Below are 19235 nucleotides of genomic sequence, written 5' to 3' on the forward strand. Positions count from 1 at the left end.
TATTTGTAAAACACATATTTTTATTCACATCTTAACATATGAAAATCATAAGGTTTGAAGATCTAATGTGTAGCATGATGACTATAACTGATAAAATTGTGTTGTACAATTGATGCTGTATAATAGAGTGAAACTTACCTGTGTTCTCTTCAAAAAATAAAAGGTAAACATGTCAGATGACAGGAATGTGACTTATTAATAAACAGGGAAAATCTTTTCTAATATATATGTAAATGAGGGTCAGCACTATGGCAGAGGGGTAGGTGGAAATGGCAAATATACTGGAGTGGGTTGCCATTTCCTCCTCCAAGGAGCTTCCCGACCTAGGGATTGAACCGTCTCCTGTGTCTCCTGCATTGCAGGCAGATTCTTTAGCTGCTGAGCCATCAGGGAAGTCCTAACAAAACTACCATATGTCCTAGAAATACTACTATTGGGCATATACGCTGAGAAAACCATAATTAATAAAGACACATGTACCCCAAAATTCATTGCAACAGTGTTTACAATAGCCAGGACATGAAAGTAATCTAGACGTGCTTTGAGAGAGGAATGGATAAAGATGGTGTGGTACATCTATACAAGGGAATTTTAATTAACCTTAAAAGGAAGCGATTTGGGTCACTTGAGCTGAGGTGGATGAACCTGCAGCCTGTTATGTAGAATGAAGTAAGTCAGAAAGAGAAAAGCAAATATTGTATATTAATGTATGTATGGAATCTAGAAAAATGGCACTGGTTAACCTATTTTCAGGGCAGGAAGAGAGACACAGACAGAGAAGAGATTTGTGGATACAATGGGGGAAGAAGAGGGCAAGTTGAATTGAGAGAGTAGCGTTGACACTTAGTACATTACCAAATGTAAAATATTAATAGGTAGCTAGTGGGAAGTGGCTGTGTGACACAGGAAGCTTAGCCAGTGCTCTGTGACAACCTAGAGAAGTGGGATGGGGTGCGTGGTGGGGGGATTCAAGAGGGAGGGATACATGTATACTTATGGCTGATTCTCATTGTTGTACAGCAGAAACCAACACATTGTAAAGCAATTATACTCCAATTAAAAGTAAATTAAAAAAATAATATATACAGCAATTATATGCTAATAAAATGGACAACGTGGAAGAAATGGACAAATTCTTAGAAAAGTACAACTTTCCAAAACTAAACAAGGAAGAAATAGAAAATCTTAACAGATCCATCACAAGCATGGAAATTGAACTGTAATCAGAAATCTTCCAGTGCACAAAAGCCCAAGCCCAGACGGCTTCACAGCTGAATTCTACCAAAAATTTGGAGAAGACCTAACACCTATCCTACTCAAACTCTTCCAGAAAATTGCACAGGAACGTAAACTTCCAAACTCATTCTATGAGGCCACCATCACCCTAATACCAAAACCTGACAAAGAGGCCAAAAAAAAAAAAAGAAAATTACAGGCCAATATCACTGATGAACATAGATACAAAAATCCTCAACAAAATTCTAGCAATCAGAATCCAACAACACATTAAAAAGATCATACACCATGACCAAGTGGGCTTTATCCCAGGGATGCAAGGATTCTTCAATATCCTCAAATCAATCAATGTAATTCACCACATTAACAAATTGAAATATAAAAGCCATATGATGATCTCAATAGATGCAGAGAAAGCCTTTGACAAAATTCAACATCCATTTATGATAAAAACTCTCCAGAAAGCAGGAATAGAAGGAACATACCTCAACATAATAAAAGATATATATGACAAACCCACAGCAAACATTATCCTCAATGATGAAAAATTGAAAGCATTTCCCCTAAAGTCAGGAACAAGACAAGGATGCCCACTTTCACTATTATTATTCAACATAGTTGTGGAAGTTTTGGCCACAGCAATCAGAACAGAAAAAGAAATAAAAGGAATCCAGATTGGAAAAAAAGAAGTAAAATTCTTACTGTTTGCAGATGACATGATCCTCTACATAGAAAACCCTAAAGACTCCACCAGAAAATTACTAGAGTTAATCAATGAATATAGTAAAGTTTCAGATATAAAATCAACACACAGAAATCCCTTGCATTCCTATACACTAACAATGAGAAAATAGAAAGAGAAATTAAGGAAACAAGTCCATTCACCATTAAAATGAAAAAAAATGAAATACTTAGGAATAAATCTACCTAAAGAAACTAAAGACTTATATATAGAAAACTATAAAACACTGGTGAAAGAAATCAAAGAGGGCACTAATAGATGGAGAAATATACCATGTTCATGGATCGGAAGAATCAATATAGTGGAAATGAGTATACTACCCAAAGCAATCTACAGATTCAATGCAATCCCTATCAAGCTACCAGCGGTATTTTTCACAGAGCTAGAACAAATAATTTCACAATTTGTATGGAAATATGAAAAACCTCAAATAGCCAAGGCAATCTTGAGAAAGAAGAATGGAACTGGAGGAATCAACCTGCGTGACTTCAGGCTCTACTACAAAGCCACAGTCATCAAGACAGTATGGTACTGGCACAAAGACAGAAGTATAGATCAATGGAACAAAATAGAAAGCCCAGAGATAAATTCACGCACCTATGGGCACCTTATTTTCAACAAAGGATGCAAGAATATACAATGGATTAAAGACAATCTCTAACAAGTGGTGCTGGGAAAACTGGTCAACCGCTTGTAAAAGAATGAAACTAGAACACTTTCTAACACCATACAAAAAGATAAACTCAAAATGGATTAAAGATCTAAACGTAAGACCAGAAACTATAAAACTCCTAGAGGAGAACATAGGCAAAACACTCTCCGACATAAATCACAGCAGGATCCTCTATGACCCACCTCCCAGAATATTAGAAATAAAAGCAAAAATAAACAAATGGGACCTAATTAAACTTAAAAGCTTCTGCACAACAAAAGAAACTATAACCAAGGTGAAAAAACAGCATTCAGAATGGGAGAAAATAATAGCAAACGAAGCAACTGACAAACAATTAATCTCAAAAATATACAAGCAACTCCTGCAGTTCAATTCCAGAAAAATGTCTCTGTTTTTTAATATGCTGTCTAGGTTGGTCATAACTTTCCTTCAAAGGAGTAAGCGTCTTTTAATGTTCAGATTCAGTCAACATCTGCATTGATTTTGGAGCTCAGAAAAATAAAGTCAGCCAATGTTTTCCACTATTTCCCCATCTATTTGCCATAAAGTAATGGGACCAGATGCCATGATTTTCGTTTTCTGAATGTTGAGCTTTAAGCCAAATTTTTCACTAGGCCATTTTTTTCAAGTCCATTGCTCTGCCTTTATTATGATTTGTGATTTAAATCCTGAAAAAAAAAAAAAGAAATCTATTGTAGAGTTTGGATTACTTACCAGTAGATGCATTGATGGAATGACAATAGAACTTTAGGTGATTACTTAATTGAGCTCAAAATTTTATATATGCATATGAAGAGAGTTATTCACTAATTTCATTCTTGGCCCCTTGTGGTATTCTGAGAACTTTGACTGAAGCTATACATAAAAGAAACTACATTATTATTATAGTTAAACAACTGGTATAATTATGTGTGTACATTCAGAATCTATTAGTCCAGTGGCCATAAAAATGAATATCTTCATGCCCTGGGGAAGAAAATGTTACCATTTCTATTTTTATTTATTTTTATCTCACTGTAATTTAGTTTATATTTTGTGTATATTTTTAAAAGTCATAATATATTAGAATAGCAATGCATATATAATATTTTTACATAATATAATTAGGTCACTGACAGTGTGTTGAAAAATGGAAAATAATTTGGATATTAGATCTCCAGGAATCAGAAAATTATCAAAATTTGCTGCATAAAATGTTACTTAATTTGGGGGAGTTTGCCAACAATTTTTATGAAACCAGTTCAACTGAAGAGAGGCAGAATGTTCAGAACATCCATGTTTGCATGAGTCTGCATAGAGCCTCAGAGACGGAAACATTTTTGAAGTTGGGTAGAAGACCAAGAGTCTTGATTGGACAGGGGAAAACTTGAATCTTGAATGCAAGAGAGCATGTTTGCTCCCCTCAGTGTGGTCTAAATTGTTTTTCTTTAAGTCATGTCCCTTTCTTCACATTCATTCCCGAAACCCCATCCTCTGCTTTCCTATTTCTTTTCCCATAGTACAGATCACCTGTTAACATATCATATAATGTACTTGCAAGACTAAAACTTTTTCATAAATATAAATTTATTTATTTTAATTGGAGGTTAATTAGTTTGGATTCATGTTTATTGCAGATTATCTGTCTTCCCCAGGCTGTAATATCAGTTCCATGAGAATAAGTGTCTGCCTGCTTAGTTTATTGATGTAGACTAAGCACCTATAAGAGTATCTGAGTCAGGGAGGAATTAAGTCAATGATCAATTGGTTAAATGACAAAAAGCAGAGTATTGGGCAGGCCTATAGGTTTCAAAATTTTGTGGTTTCGGTTAGCTGTTGTAAATAAGCTGTTCTGCAGTTAATGTTACAAGGTTAAGACACGTTTCTGTTTCATCAGCATAAACATAACCTACATTTGAAGATAAAGTTTTAGACCTAACATGATAGCTAAAATGCACATTTGCAAACAAATATATACAAGTTGATTTGTTTTCTTCATCCAAAATAGAATTATATTCCTTTTCAAAACTTTTCCTTACATAGTTCTGTGTACATATATGTTTATATATATATAAGTAAAATTCCATCTAGACAAAGCTATGGTTTTTCCAACAGTCAGTATGGATGTGAGAGCTAGACCATAAGGAAACTGAGCACAGAGGAATTGATGTTTTTGAACTGCACTGTTGGAGAAGACTCTTGAGAGTCCCCTGGACTGCAAGGAGATCAAACCAGTCAATACTAAAGGAAATCAGCCCAGAATATTCATTGAAAGGGCTGGTACTGAAGCTGAAGCTTCAGTGATTTTTCCACCTGATGCAAAAAAACTGACTCATTGGAAATGACTCTGATGATGGGAAAGATGGATGGCAGGAGGAGAAGGAGATGGAGGATGAGATGGTTGGATGGCATCACCGACTTGATGGACATGAGTTTGAGCAAGGTCCAGGAGATGGTGGAGGACAGGGGAGCCTGATGACTGAACTTAAACTGAAGGTATGCATATGTGTTATGTATATAACACAATGATTATATGATCATTATATATAGGTCACATTGACAAGTATTGTATTTCAGTTTCAGGTATCATTATACATAGATCATATTGACATATAATGTTATTTTGGTTTCAGGGGTACAATGTAATTATTTGATACATACTGCAAAAATGATCACTGCAATAAGTCTGGTGAACATGTGTCACTAGAAATAGTTGCAATTTCCTTCCTGCGAGTTCTTGGCTCACTTTTTCTTTGCTGCTTTTCCTCCTTCTGTCTCTCTCTTCCTTCTCTCATATTCATCCTCCTTTGCCTTCTACCTTTTGATTTCCCATTTGCTGTTTACTAGGAATTACTTCTGAAGCCCTAAAGATGCTACAAAACCAGCCCAACAACATCACTGACTTCTTAGGACAGCCAGTCAAGAGATTGGCCCTCACACCAGTTTGTTTGAAGGCTGTTGAACAAGCTGAGCAACCCTAATCCAGTCTCAGTAGAGACTCAGTCTATTTGGAGGATTTTATAATTCTGGGACCTACTACGGTATGTTTGTAAGGCCAAATAATTAATGAAAAGGATAGTTACTCTAAAAGGAAGAGAAAATGGTATCTCACATCTCAGATAAATGTGTTTTTAAATCAAGTATTCTGATCTACTCAGTGTCTATGTGACCAGTTGGACAATTGTCCAAAATCCCTGGGCGGGGGGCAGATGCACACTAGAATTTCTGCCATTCAATTGTTTAGAGTGTTTATGACACATGGGTTTCCTGTGTGTCAGCTAGTAGGCAGCTAACTGTAGGCTGCTTAATATTCTCCAGATGATGCTTGCAGAGTGAGGGAAACAGAGAAGCTCTGATGACTACTGCAGGTGGGGAGCTGTGGGTTCCAGAACATTTCCCCTGATTAAAAAGGAAACTATGACATTGGGGATCCCCAACTTGTGAATGTCCTGGAAAATCAAAAGGATAACCCTCAAGAGAAACACTTGTCAGTCAGGGGGAATTTCAGATCAGTCCATCTGGACCAAGAGAAAGCTATTCCCATCTCATTACCATCTGCCCTGTTCCAATATGGCCCAAGGAATGAAGATCCAGGGAGGGAGAGAGAAGGAACCTTGCAGAATGGACACATCTGCACTTCCTGGTAGGTCCCCTGGGCCTCAGCAGGGGAGAGGGAAACATTGAATAGGCTGAATATGAGAAGGAGCTGACACTTGACTGACCTGGACTTGGGAAACCCAGAGTGATGCAATGTATGAATGGCTGCAAGGTGATGCAGGAGATGAGGATGCAGTGGAGTGTGGGTGACGATAGCCCCTGGAGTAGGATGAGCCAGTTCACCTTTGTATCTGCTATGGTCTCAAACTTTGTGTCCCCCAGAAGTTTCATATTATGAAATCCTGATTCCCATGGTTATGGTAACCCTAGGTGGAGCCTTTGTGAAGTGATGGAGTTATAAGGATGAAGCCTCTTCAATAAGATGAATGCTTTTATATACAAGAGAAACACAGAGCTCCCGAGCCCTCCCCCCGTGTGAGGATACAGTAAGAAGTGTATGACCAGTAAGGATCCTGCATGACCATGTTGTGGAAATCCATTTCCATTGTTTTTAAGCCTGTGTTATTGCAACCCAGAAGGACTAAGACAGCATCCTAACAATCTTTAGACAGTTCAGTAAACCTCATGCTATTTATACAAAGGTGTGAAGTACTTATATTGTCTGATGTAACATTGTGATAGTTGCCTGAGAGTTCATGGCTGGCTTTCATAAAGAATCTTGAGAATTCTCTTGGTAGAATTGGTATGACCAGAACGATGAACAATTATCTAATTCTTTGATTCTAATAACTTGACCAGAATAATTGACTGTGATTATGAAGTAATATCTTAATGGTCTTCTTTGTAATGCCAGCTTCTGCTGCTGCTGCTGCTGCTGCTGCTGCTGCTGCTGCTGCTAAGTCACTTCAGTCGTGTCCGACTCTGTACGACCCCATAAACTGAAGCCCACCAGGCTCCCCCATCCCTGGGATTCTCCAGGCAAGAACACTGGAGTGGGTTGCCATTTCCTTCTACAATGCATGAAAGTGAAAAGTGAAAAGGAAGTCACTCAGTCATGTCTGACTCTTAGCGACCCCGTGGACTACAGCCTACCAGGCTCCTCCGTCCATTGGATTTTCTAGGCAAGAGTACTGGAGTGGAGTGCCAGCTTCTGCTACTTGTGACTAATTGTAATAGAGCTTCATTCTCTCAATTGTAGGGGTGGATTTTCTTTTGATTTTCTATTAAATGAAGATAAGAAATGTTAAGAAATTGGCCTCTTAGATTTTGACATCTATACAGAGTCTGTGTTTATTTTTTTAAAAGGGGACCAATTTCACAGAGCATACATTAAAAAGCTATAAGTTCAAAAAAGCTTGCTATGGGATACATCATCATGACCACCTCAGAGCCGGATGGGATGGATGTGGATTTGGCACGAATTGGTGATTCGGCATCCCAGCATCTTCATATATGTGTCAACTTTACGTGAATCCCTATACAGGCACTTGAACAGCTTATAAAATGCAGAATGGCGCACATCTTCATTGCTGGACTCCAGGGATGGGAGTGCATACCAGTAAATGTGAGCCTTCAACATCTTCTGCCTTACTGGAACAATAATCTGAATACCCAAAGGATAAAGACTTCTTATGTATTTTATTAAGATTTGCTTATTTTTTCTTTGCTTCTAATTATCAAATTAAGATTTGGGGAAGACATATGTATATAAAATTCTCTATATGTGGATTTTGAAGCCAGCCTATGAAAAAACTATTAGGAGTCTAAAATGTAGAAACATAACTCAAGGTTACTTTTAACTTTCTCTTTTCTTCCTTCCCACTCTCATCCTTTGATTTGAGGAAAACAGAGAAAGAAGACAGTTGGAACTTCAATAGCATATGTCCTGGGTTACTTTGAAGAAAATGCTGATCTTGGAAATTCTGTTCTCTAGCTCTCTTACTCTTGAAAATATTTCAACCAACTGTGCTCAGGAAGAGCCAAGCTTTTGGTGGAATTGTGTGCAATGCAGGGAAGGCTGCCCATGTCAAAAATTGCAGTGAAGTTCTGATTCCTTTACAGTAGAGTCTATCACTATGAATGCCTAGGCTCCTGCTTTATGTAGTAGTAGTCTAGCATATAGAAGTCATGAATCTTTTTCTTGCAAAATGAGATAATTCCAAACACCTTACACATTACAGAGGTCACCTCTTTCATTGATGAGCAAAGCAAGAAAGCCCTCTGCAGGATGCTCACCTGGCAGAATTGCCTCTCTATGAATGCTTGAAGTTCTAGTAGATTTTTCACACTCTCTCTGGCACTTGATACGATAGTATCTGAGACTTCTTTCATACTCCGCAGGTCCGTGACTAGATAACACAGAGGTCTATTCCAGGAGTACAGCAACATGAGTATCCACTTACTAAGGTCTTCAATCTAAGCAACCAGAAGACACAGTCTCATTAAAATAATCATAATTCAGGGGTTTTAGTAACATGCGATCTTTGCTCAGAGCAGCCGACCTAAATAATTTGGTTATTCCTGTGTGTATGCAGAGATTTTTGAAGATAGTAAAAGTTTCAAAATTATAAAATGTAAGCTATTAGTTCACACTTTGCTGAATTATTAAAAATCTAGGTTATTTTAGGAACTAATTCTTCTGATGCATTCTAATTTATAACATGAATAATTTTCTTTTTTCTTCTGAAGTTCTACCACCACTCAGAGAGTTCTTTTATGTTTGTATGTTTGCGTGAGAGAATCTAAGTATTTATGGCAAGTCATTATGTGTCTGTAGTGCCTAACCCAGGAAAGAGGGATTTCACCTGTGCCCACATCATTGTCACCCAGTGATTCATTCATATTAATGAATCAAGTGAGTCATTCATATTGATGTTTGATCAGTAATTGTTTTATGATATTACAGCAAAGAGACATGATTTCCCTAAACTGGCTTTCTCTCCACAGTTGATCCCAACACCAGCCCCCTGCTGACATCAGAGCAGTCTGTTTTGTTGACATGTCTCCAGGCAGAAAATGGCACAGCATTGTAGTTAGTTACAGCATCAGTGGGATTCACAATGGAGTGATCCCGCCCCTCCCCCCGGCCAGTTCACTACTACTAGCAGAATTGAGCCTGAAAATCCCAGGGGCTGAAGATCTCTAATTAATATGCTTGATTTCTTTACAGCCATAAACTGTTTTACTGGTAAAGAACAGAGAACGGAATAGGATTAAATTGGTAATGCACATAAAGTGCTTAGTAAATGTATGGCCTAATGGTAACTCTCAATAAACTTTAAATTTAAGCTTATTGAACAATCCCTCCTCTTCTTCCTCTTTGACCTTTTTTCTTTACTTGATCATCCTCATTACTAATGAGCTTAACAGAGGAAAAGAATTCTGGGATCATTAAGAAGGTTGTAGAGAGAGAAGATAGTATTTTAATGGGGGATGCATGTTAAAAGATATTATATAATGTTAGGAGGAAGGATAATGCATGATATCAGAAAGGAGAGATTATAATGGTGAAAATTTGGAGTTGCCATAAATGATTGAGGCTTGATATGTAAACTGTGTTGTCCTCAGAACAGAGCCATTGTTGCGGACATGAGAAGCAAAGCAATGTTTTATAGGCCATTGTGGAGGAGACTTATAAATTAAAAGGTGACAGAAGAGTCATTGAGAATGATGAATGAAGGAGGTGTCAGAGAAGTAGAAGCAGAATCAGGAGAGCCTTGAAAGGCAGACTCGGTGGCTTGGGTGGTGCGGTATAGGACTCCCACTTAGCCGTCACTAGTAACAGGGAGTACTCAAAACTGGCGTGTGTTTCTTACATATTCATGAATTTTGCAATCTTATATTTTGCACATGGAAGTTCCCATTCATTCCCTGTTTTCACACAGTATATTGGCTGCAATCCTGTGTCTAATGCTTTGGTTGAACTAACGTTGTCTGCATGGACAATTTATAGATCTGTTGTTTATGTTGCTACTACAGATCATTAGTCATCCCTTGATTTCACTCATGCTTCATCAAGTGCATAATATAATTTCTCTTCAGTTGCTTATGGTTCCTCCACCATTTTCTGCATGTACAGTTACCATAACCTCTAATATTATGAAGCCTGGTAAGCTACATACTGTCTCATTTGATCCGGTGAAAAACCCAGGTGAAAGACTCACAGTTGCCTCTAGGACTTTTTCTCTTTCTTCAGGAGTGTGGAGGGAATTGCTGTGGCAGCTGTTGGTGGCATTGATATAGTACAGTTGGCCCTGGGCATATTTTACATCCTGAAAGTGATCAGGCAATTAGTTAGGGTTGTTGGGCATTCAGTAGGTGAACCCATTACCAGAACATCAACATGTTTGACAGTCGTGTAATTTTAACGAGCAGCCATCACAAAATTTGAAAGTCATCCTTTTCCTACTTTTTCTATAAATTGTCTCTATAGAAATGATTTTACATCTAACTTTTCTAAGTTCAACCTTTTCTATTCTCTTTTTTAAATCTGTTTTTGTTTTGTTTTGTTTTTACTTTTTAGTATTTGAACCACATATAGTACTTTTGAACCAATACTTGGTGCTTCCCAGGTGACAGTAGTGGTAAAAAACATTCCTGTGAATGCAGGAGATATAAGAAGACTCAGGTTTGATCCCTAGGTGCGGAGCATCCCTTGCAAGATGGTTGAGCAGCCTACTCCAGTATTCTTTAATAGAAACCTTCAGCACCACTTTTTATTAGCTGTCGGCTCTGCTTTGGGCTCCTTGATTGATCTAAAGGAATGAACATACAACTTTCAAATACTTTCATTAGAAACAGAATAATTGTTTCCAACTGTAAACTCCCCTCCTATTGTAGCTCTAAAGCTATTCTCTGCAAATCTTAAAACACCAGGATTCAGCTTTGTTTAACATGTTCCATCCACCAAGTTCACTGCAGAGCAGTTCTCATTTATTGGATATTTACTCTGAGCCTGGAGAAGAAAGCCCAGAGAGACACTGAAGGACCAGAAAATCAACATGCTTCCTTTTCCCCAGTCCCACCTAAAGGTGCTTTATGTCAGGTAGTATTGTGGACTGAATGCGTGTTCTTCAACTTCATGTATTAGAGCCCTAACTGCCAAAGTACTGTGTTTTGAAATGGACCCTAGCCCACCAGACTCCTCTGTCTGTGGGATTTCTCAGGCAAGAATACTGGAGTGGCTTGCCATTCCCTTCTCCAGGGAATCTTCCAGACCCATGGATAGAACCCAGGTCTCTCACATTGCGCGCAGATTCTTTACCATCTGAGCCACCAGTGAAGCCCATTAAGGTGAAATGAGCTCTTAGGGTGGAACACTGAAGCAATACATGTCTCTGTGTCTCTGTGTCTTTTCCTCTATCTCTCTTCCCCACCCCCCACCCTGTGTGAGGATGCATGGAGAATCCAGCCTGGGGGGAAAGAATTCTTACCAGAACCTCATCTTGCTGGCACCCTGATCTGGAACTTCTAGCCCCCAGAACTGTGAGGAAATAAATTTATTTTGTTTATTCCACTGAGTCTATTGTATTATTTTATGGCATTCTTGGCTGACAAATACAAAATCATTTATTTTGGAAATTTACTGAAGAAAATGAATGAAAGGAAATTGAAAAACTAAATGCACTTCTTAGGAATCCTTGAGATTTCGCAAAACTGATCCATTCTTCGTATTCCACATCTTATGAGTTGATGGCTTCTTTGACCTAGAGACTGTGTTATTTGAAGTTTGGCTGAGGCAGCCTTCTTGTTGAAAGGACAGTATAGCCCAGTCACTTACGCAAGGGCTCCATCTGTGAGCCTGGCAGGCTATAGTCCATGGGGTCACAAGAGTCGGAAACAACTTAGCAACTAAACCACCACCGCAGTACTTACAAACTCATTGAACATTATTCTGGAATGCTTAAAGATGTTGTGGGACAGCCTGGAGGCATTGAGTACCAGTACTGTAAAGGATTCCAGGGGGATGTCAGTCACGTTAGGACAGGAAGACTGGTATGAGTTGCCGTGGCACAGGAGCAGATTTGACATGACCAGCAGCAGCAGCAGGCAGGACCCTGTTTAATTAAAAACACGAGCCATTCTGAGATGATCTAGTCACCTGAGGTTATCAAATCTGTCCCGTGGAGGAAAGCCTTCTCCTTCCTTGTTGCTCTGAGCAGGAGTTGGTACTGTAGTAGCTGGGTTGGGGAAGAAGGAGTGTTTTCTGTGTCAGTTTAAAAGGATGATGATATTTGCACAGATAGCTAGTTGGAGAAGCATGTTACTCCCTGTAATTTTATATTGCTCCCAGAAGTATTTCTGTGCTCTGCAAACATTTGTAACTTAATTCTGAGCAAGAATTTTTAGGCCATTTTTTAAAGACAGTTTAATGTTTGGAGTCTGCAGACTTTGGCAGCAAGGCCCTCTAGGAGTTTGTACTTTTTTCACTCTACATTGACTAATGCTTGCATTTTAGACACTGAAATGACAAGAAAAGCCCAGTTGATCTGTGTGGTTTACCATCACATTGGCTTAAGAGGAAACACATTACTGACTGATTACTACTATTGAGTACAAAAGAGAATACTAAGAGAAAAGGTTATTGTACCTTGGATCTGCTCACTCACCTTAGTAACCCCATGCATGTTTTTGATACTTTCCCCAAAGCTTTAAAACATCTTAAAATTTGTGTTTCACAAGAACCTTGTGAGATAGCCTTAATCTTCACTATGATCATCAAGTTCTGTTAATAAAGATGCAATGACTTGGAGAGAGCAAGTAATTTTCCCCAGTTCCCATTATTAGCAGATGCAGGTGACTGGGCACCAATACACTCATCTGTTCACTTCCTGATGTCACATCACACATGCCTGTGGCTCTCAGTCTGCATGTGTGCAACCAGGGCCACATCCAGAGCTTGATGATTGTGCTTAGGAGAAAACTATTTTGTCTTTGACTGCAAAACAAAGTGACCCTAGAACATTGGTTTTATCCACTTGTTCTGCTCTGTCTATAAAACATTCACTGTTACAGTCTTTGACAATTATCAGTGTGGGGGCCTGGTTCTGCTGGCTAGCCTTTCTTCTAGGCACCTTGACAGTTCTACTTTTATGCATCTTTAATCTTCTTGTTACGTTTATTTCTTCAAGAAAACAGCAAATAAATCTCCAAATGGTAACACAAGAATATTACCTGGTCATCACCCAAGACAGCGTCATCAGCTCTATGAACAAGGCCTGCCCTTTCCTGACTTTGACTTTTTATGGACACAGTTTATCTGTCTGGTGGAGTACACCCTGACAACCCATGGGACTTATTTTCTGAACCATCTCCAAACATCTCCTCTTCAATAGTAGAACTAGACCTTCATGCTTCCATGATATATTGTAATATTTCAGAAATTATTCCTGACCCTACCTTTGCCCAACAGAACCATAAAATCATAGACTCTTGCAAGCATGATTTTAATATTACTTTTCCTTTTTGTCCTTTGTAATAAGCAGAATTTAAGTCTGAAGTGAGCAAGAATTGAGTTTTAACAAGGAACTGATAAAATAGAGATTTTATCCTCCTGAATGAGATCTGAACATGATTCTTTTTCCAATTCACCAAATAGTGGTAGTTTAATTAAGGATAAGATATTAGCATTTCCTGGTGGCTCAGAGGTTAAAGCGTCTGCCTCCAATGTGGGAAACATGGGTTCGATCCCTGGGTTGGGAAGATCCTCTGGAGAAGGAAATGGCATCCCACTCTGTTATTCTTGCCTGGAGAATCCCATGGACAGAGGAGCTTCGTTGGCTACAGTGCAAGGGGTCGCAGAGTCCGACACGACTGAGTGACTTCGCTTTCACTTTCAGGTTTTCTCTGCTCTTAGTATAAAGGGGCATACTATCTAAGAATAAAATGGTTATTTAAAATTAGGTGATGAAAATAAAAGGAGTGGTTCTTAAAAGGAAGACATATAAGTTTGAGAAATTTGGGACTATCTCTCTCATCAACTAAAGAGCTTATTGAGGCAGGCAAGGAGAATAATATCTTGTATAACATGGACATATTTGTGTGCATCTATTTCTGTGCATGTATACATGTGTTATGCATAAATATATGCTTAATTTCTTCTTGGAACTTTGGACCTTATACAATTCAATTTTATTAGAGGCAGCAAATAGCGCAGAATACCCTAGTTCCTAATGTAATTAATCATTTATTGGTAGATGACTAACTATATGATTTTTTTTTCCTGTTAAAATGTTATTCCTGTGTTTGCTTTGGTAGCACATATATTAAAAAGTTGGAATAATACTGAGAAAATTAGCATGGCCCCTGCCCAAGGATGACACACAAATTTGTGAAGCCTTCCATATTTTTTGGTAACAACTTTGAAGGATGAGACTGAAAGGAAGGTGGCAAGGAGATTCAAGATCCAGGGTATGTAGGTATACCTATGACTGATACATGCTGATGTGTGGCCAAAAGCAGTACAGTATTGTAAAGCAATTACCCTTCAATTAAACATCAATAAATTTAATTATTAAAACTGTTATTGAGAATCATATAACAGGTTCAGATATCCAATTTATGACTAAAGAGGATCTGACTGGAAGCTGATGATATAAATTATCATTGGTTAGTGATTCATCAAATTTATAGTAACATGAGAAAAATAAACTAACAAACACTACTGTCTGTGATTCAGTGCCATAGCAAGCTATAATCCTTGTCTGCATTCGACTTTAGGTGGTATAGTGCCCAAACTGAAACTGAGGCTGTTCCCAGAAGCGCACAGTCTTGAGTCCTGCCCAGTGTTTGTTCCTGATGCTGGAGGCTTCTGTTCACTGGTCACTAAGGCTGAAATTTTCTCTGCTGAGCATTCTCTGGTTCTAACATGTGCAGTAGTCTTTATATTTTCGTTTTATAATTTGATTCTCTTATTCTTTTGATTAGACTACCAAGTCTGTTTATAATTTTCCGACACTTTTGTGCTTTGATTTCTCTGATGCTCATTAGTGTATTTGCTTCCATGCCTACCTCTCTGAGTAGTTTTCAGCATCTACATAAACCCTACCCTATTCTCTTACTGTCTGGATTTTAATGTTTAGCATCAGCATATTTTATGAACTTCATTTTCTTTCTGGTGCAGTTTCTGGTATACAGCTTAAGCTTGTTGACTCCCATCTGGCCTGTTCGTGTTGTCTCCAAACAGTTAGAGAAATCTGCTTCCTTTCTAGGCAATACTTCCCTTTGCTTTGATACCATTGCTACTTTCTGTTATTTCACTTCCTGCCTCATAAGCTTTGTCTTTCTCAATCTACTGTAACTTGAGTACTATATGCCTCTATGTTGTTATTACTATTTTAAATGAATATCAACCTAGTATAGCAAAGAATTAAAGGGAAGAAAATTATAGTAGTATTAGTAATAATACATTCCCTCAAGTTATAATCCAGTAATGCTCCCAGTTTTAAATGACTTTATATCCATGTATTATTGAGGTCCCCTACTCATTTTTCCTTAGTAGGTGTTTCAATTTTGAAATAGAATGTAGAAAACAATGGAGTGGAAAATTCTGGAAATCACCTTGGATTTTAGATGCTTCAAGATCAAGTATGTAATTATTAGTTTTTGTAGTTAGTAGGGTATTCTTAGCACATATAGCTCACTGTAGGGTGATTGCTATTGAGTGAAGGATGTATACTGGGAACTGCAGTCACCAAACAGGTGTTGGAGATAAAGAAAGAAAGCAATGCCAGGGAGACACAGGCTTCTGTTCTGGAAGGAAAACCTTACAGTGTCTGTCATCTACAGTCTACTCTTCAGATTTTTCAAATCATTTACTCTTCCTCTGCTCATTTAATAATTTGGGTTGTTTTGATTTCTTTTTCTACTGAGTTGCATGGGTCTCATATATACTTGGATACAAAGCCCTTACCAAATATGTGATTTGCAAAATTTTTCTTTTTCATTCCATAGGTTTCCATTTCATTTTACAGATAGCTTCTTTTACTATGAGAAAGGTTTTGAGTTTGATATGGTCTCACTAGTTTATTTTGCAGTTCTTGCCTTTGCTTTTGATGACTGAGTTGTTTGAGTTGCTTGTATTTTGGAAAGCAATCTTTTATCAGTTGCTTTATTTGCTATTATCTTCTGCCATTCTTACCAAAACACATAGACTGGCTGAATGGATATGAAAACAAGACCCATATATATGCTGTCTACAAGAGATCCACTTCAGTCCTAGAGACACATACACACTGAAAGTGAGAGGATGGAAAAAAGATATTCCATGCAAATGGAAATCAAAAGAAAGCAAGATTGGCAATTCTAGTATCAGAAACAATAAACCTTAAAATCAAAACTATTATAAGAGATAAAGAAGGACACTACCAAATGATCAAGGGATCAGTCCAAGAAAAAGACATAACAATTTTAACTATTTATGTACCCAACATAAGAGCACCTCAATACATAAGGTAAACACCAACTGACACAAAAGGGGAAACTGACCATAACACAATAATAGTAGGGCATGTTAACACCGCACCTATACCAATGGATAGATCAACAGAACAGAAAGTTAATACAGAAACATAAGCCTAAAAGGAAATATTAGAGCAAACAGACCTAACTGATATCTTCTGAACATTCCATTCAAATGCAGAAGAATACAGTTTCTCTCAAATGCACATGGAGTATTATCCTCATCTTGAGTCACAATCAAACCTCAATAAACTTAAGGAAATTGAAATTATTTCAAGCATTTTCTCTGACCACAACACTATGAGACTAGATATCGATAATAGGAAAAAATAACTTTAACGAACACAAACACATGGTGACTAAACAACACATTTCTAAACAATGAAAAGCTTACTAAAGACATAAGGGAAATCAAAACATTCCTAGAAACAAAGAACAATGAAAACATGATGATCTAAAACCTACAGGATGCAACAATAGCAGTTCTAAGAGGGAAGTTTATAGTAATACAGATCCTACCTCAGGAAACACATTGAATGGACAACCTAACTTTACATATCTTTAACTCTTTTTAAATTTCCCTTGTCAATGTCTTAAAGGGTCTGTATAAAATTTTTCAACACCTTGCTTAGGTTTATTTTTAAGCGTTTTATCTTTTTTTGATGCAATAGTAAATGGGATTGTTTTCTTTATTGCAGTTTCTGATAGTTCATTGTTGATATCTAGGTCGCCAACTGAGTTTCATATATTGGAATATAGTAAACATAATGTATGCTACACCTTTAAAGAACAGACATTTTCCCACAAATAAGACATGTAGATGATCAAGAGGTATATGACAAGATGCTCAGCATAACGAATAATCAAAGAAAATGCAGATCAAAAGCACAAGAGATATCACCTCATACCTGCTGGAAAGGGTAGTACTGAAAAATGTAAGAAAAGACAAATGTTATTGAGGATGTGGAGAAAAGGAGTGCTTATGCACTGTTGGAAAGGAGGTATGCTGGTGCAACTCCCACAGAAACATGCTGTGGAGTTTCCTCAAGAAATTTAAAAGAGAACAGTTATGTGATCCATTATCCCACTTCTGGATATATAGTCAAGGAAATGAAATCATTGTCTCAAAGAGATATCCCTATTCCTATGCTCACTGCAGCATTATTCACAGTAGCCTTATTATAGAAACAATAATTTTTCAACAGGTGAATGGATTAAAACAATGTGATGTGACATGTACAGGAAAATATTATTTAGCTGTCAGAAAAAGAAAGAAATCCTTTCATTTCTGGCAACACGGATGGAACTGGAGGGTACCATGCCAAGTGAACTAAGTGAGAGAAAGACGAATATCATAGGATCTCAAGTAAAAGGAATTTCAAAAACAAAAGATGGAACTCAGAGTAGAAAAATGATTGCCAAAGACTGGAGGGTAGGACAAATAGGGAGAGATTTTTAAAGGTTAAATATTTTCTTGTATAAAAAAATAATAAGGTCTGAGGATCTAAGTTTGAACTTCATGATCTATCATGAGATCTAATCATGACATTGAACAAGCTCTGGGAGTTGTTTATGGACAGGGAAGCCTGTGTTGCCAGAGTCCATGGGGTCACATAGAGTCGCACACCACTGAATGACAGACTGAACTGAAGAGAGTGGAACTTACCTGGGTTCTCTTCAAAAAGCAAAAGTTAAACGTGTATGGTGATGACAGTGTTACTTAAGAGAAAGGGAAACTTGTTTTTAATACATGTACATATGGGGTGGACAAGATGATGGAGGAGCAGGTGGAAGTGGAGTACACCTCTCTCCACTGATGCATCAAGAATGTCTAAAGACGGAGCAGTTCCCACAGAACAGGTGAATACTGGCAGGACTTCCTGACTACTGAGAAGGAATATCCGGTCCATACGGAACTCAGTAGGACAAAGGAAAGAAGGGACAAGGAGGAAGGGAAAAGAAGGAGCAGAGCAAGTGGGACCAGCCTGCACCTGGGGGAGAAGGAGCTGAAGCGCAGGGGAGAGATCCCCACGTCCATGGCCATCCACTGGGATGGGGGAGGCATTTGAAGCTGTTGGGGAGTGAACTAACTAATCTGTCACAGTCTGAACAGAGGGAGAACCACATAGACAAGCCATGCTGCAGCCTTTCATACCTCGGACAGGGTTGTAAGTCCACTGGTGTCCACAGAAGCTGGAAGCTGGAGCCATGGGCATTGCAGAATGACTGTTGACCGTTGGGAGACAGCAGGATTGGATGGGATAGAGGAAATCTGCTGCATGGACTGCTTCTTAAGGAAAACCAGGAGGACATATAATAGGGTTCCACTGCCTGTGGAGTAGAGCTGTCTCTTTCTCCATGCTGGTACCTGCAGGTTGAGAAATAGAGAAAGACTTCAGTGAGGGTGGTCCTTGAGTGCCTGATGCACTAATCAATGGAGAATTTTGAATGTCTATATACCAGACCCTAATCTATTCTCTATCTAAATTTTGGGTTTTAGCATCATAATGTTTTTATGAACTTAAATTTCTTCTGGTAGAGTTTCTGGTTTACAAATTAAGCTAATTCCTCACATCCGGCTCATTTTTG

The 19235-nt window shown here is 38.1% G+C and overlaps 1 protein-coding gene and 1 non-coding gene across 3 annotated transcripts; one reads left to right on the plus strand and one right to left on the minus strand.

Moving 5' to 3' along the window:
* On the minus strand, positions 1-19005 carry LOC101109654 (placental prolactin-related protein 3-like). Of its 2 annotated transcripts, none has more exons than XM_042237521.2 (5): positions 18802-19005; positions 12063-12244; positions 10352-10459; positions 8424-8603; positions 1-3319 (listed from the first exon to the last, which is right to left on the minus strand). In XM_042237521.2, exons 1-5 carry the CDS (start codon positions 18860-18862, stop codon positions 3299-3301), a joined length of 552 nt encoding a protein of 183 aa, XP_042093455.1. In that variant the 5' UTR covers positions 18863-19005; the 3' UTR covers positions 1-3298. The 2 variants fall into 2 exon arrangements, with proteins under 2 accessions (XP_042093455.1, XP_014958299.3); XM_015102813.4 differs by lacking the exon at positions 1-3319 and adding an exon at positions 5178-7791 and having other exon boundaries at positions 18802-18981.
* On the plus strand, positions 14429-14537 carry LOC114109792 (U6 spliceosomal RNA). The gene has a single exon (XR_003586367.1). It is a non-coding gene; the product is annotated as a U6 spliceosomal RNA (small nuclear RNA).
* Positions 19006-19235: the final 230 nt, after the last annotated feature.

The sequence above is a fragment of the Ovis aries genome, chromosome 20 (assembly GCF_016772045.2).
Source record: "Ovis aries strain OAR_USU_Benz2616 breed Rambouillet chromosome 20, ARS-UI_Ramb_v3.0, whole genome shotgun sequence".
Classification (NCBI taxonomy): Eukaryota; Metazoa; Chordata; class Mammalia; order Artiodactyla; family Bovidae; genus Ovis; species Ovis aries.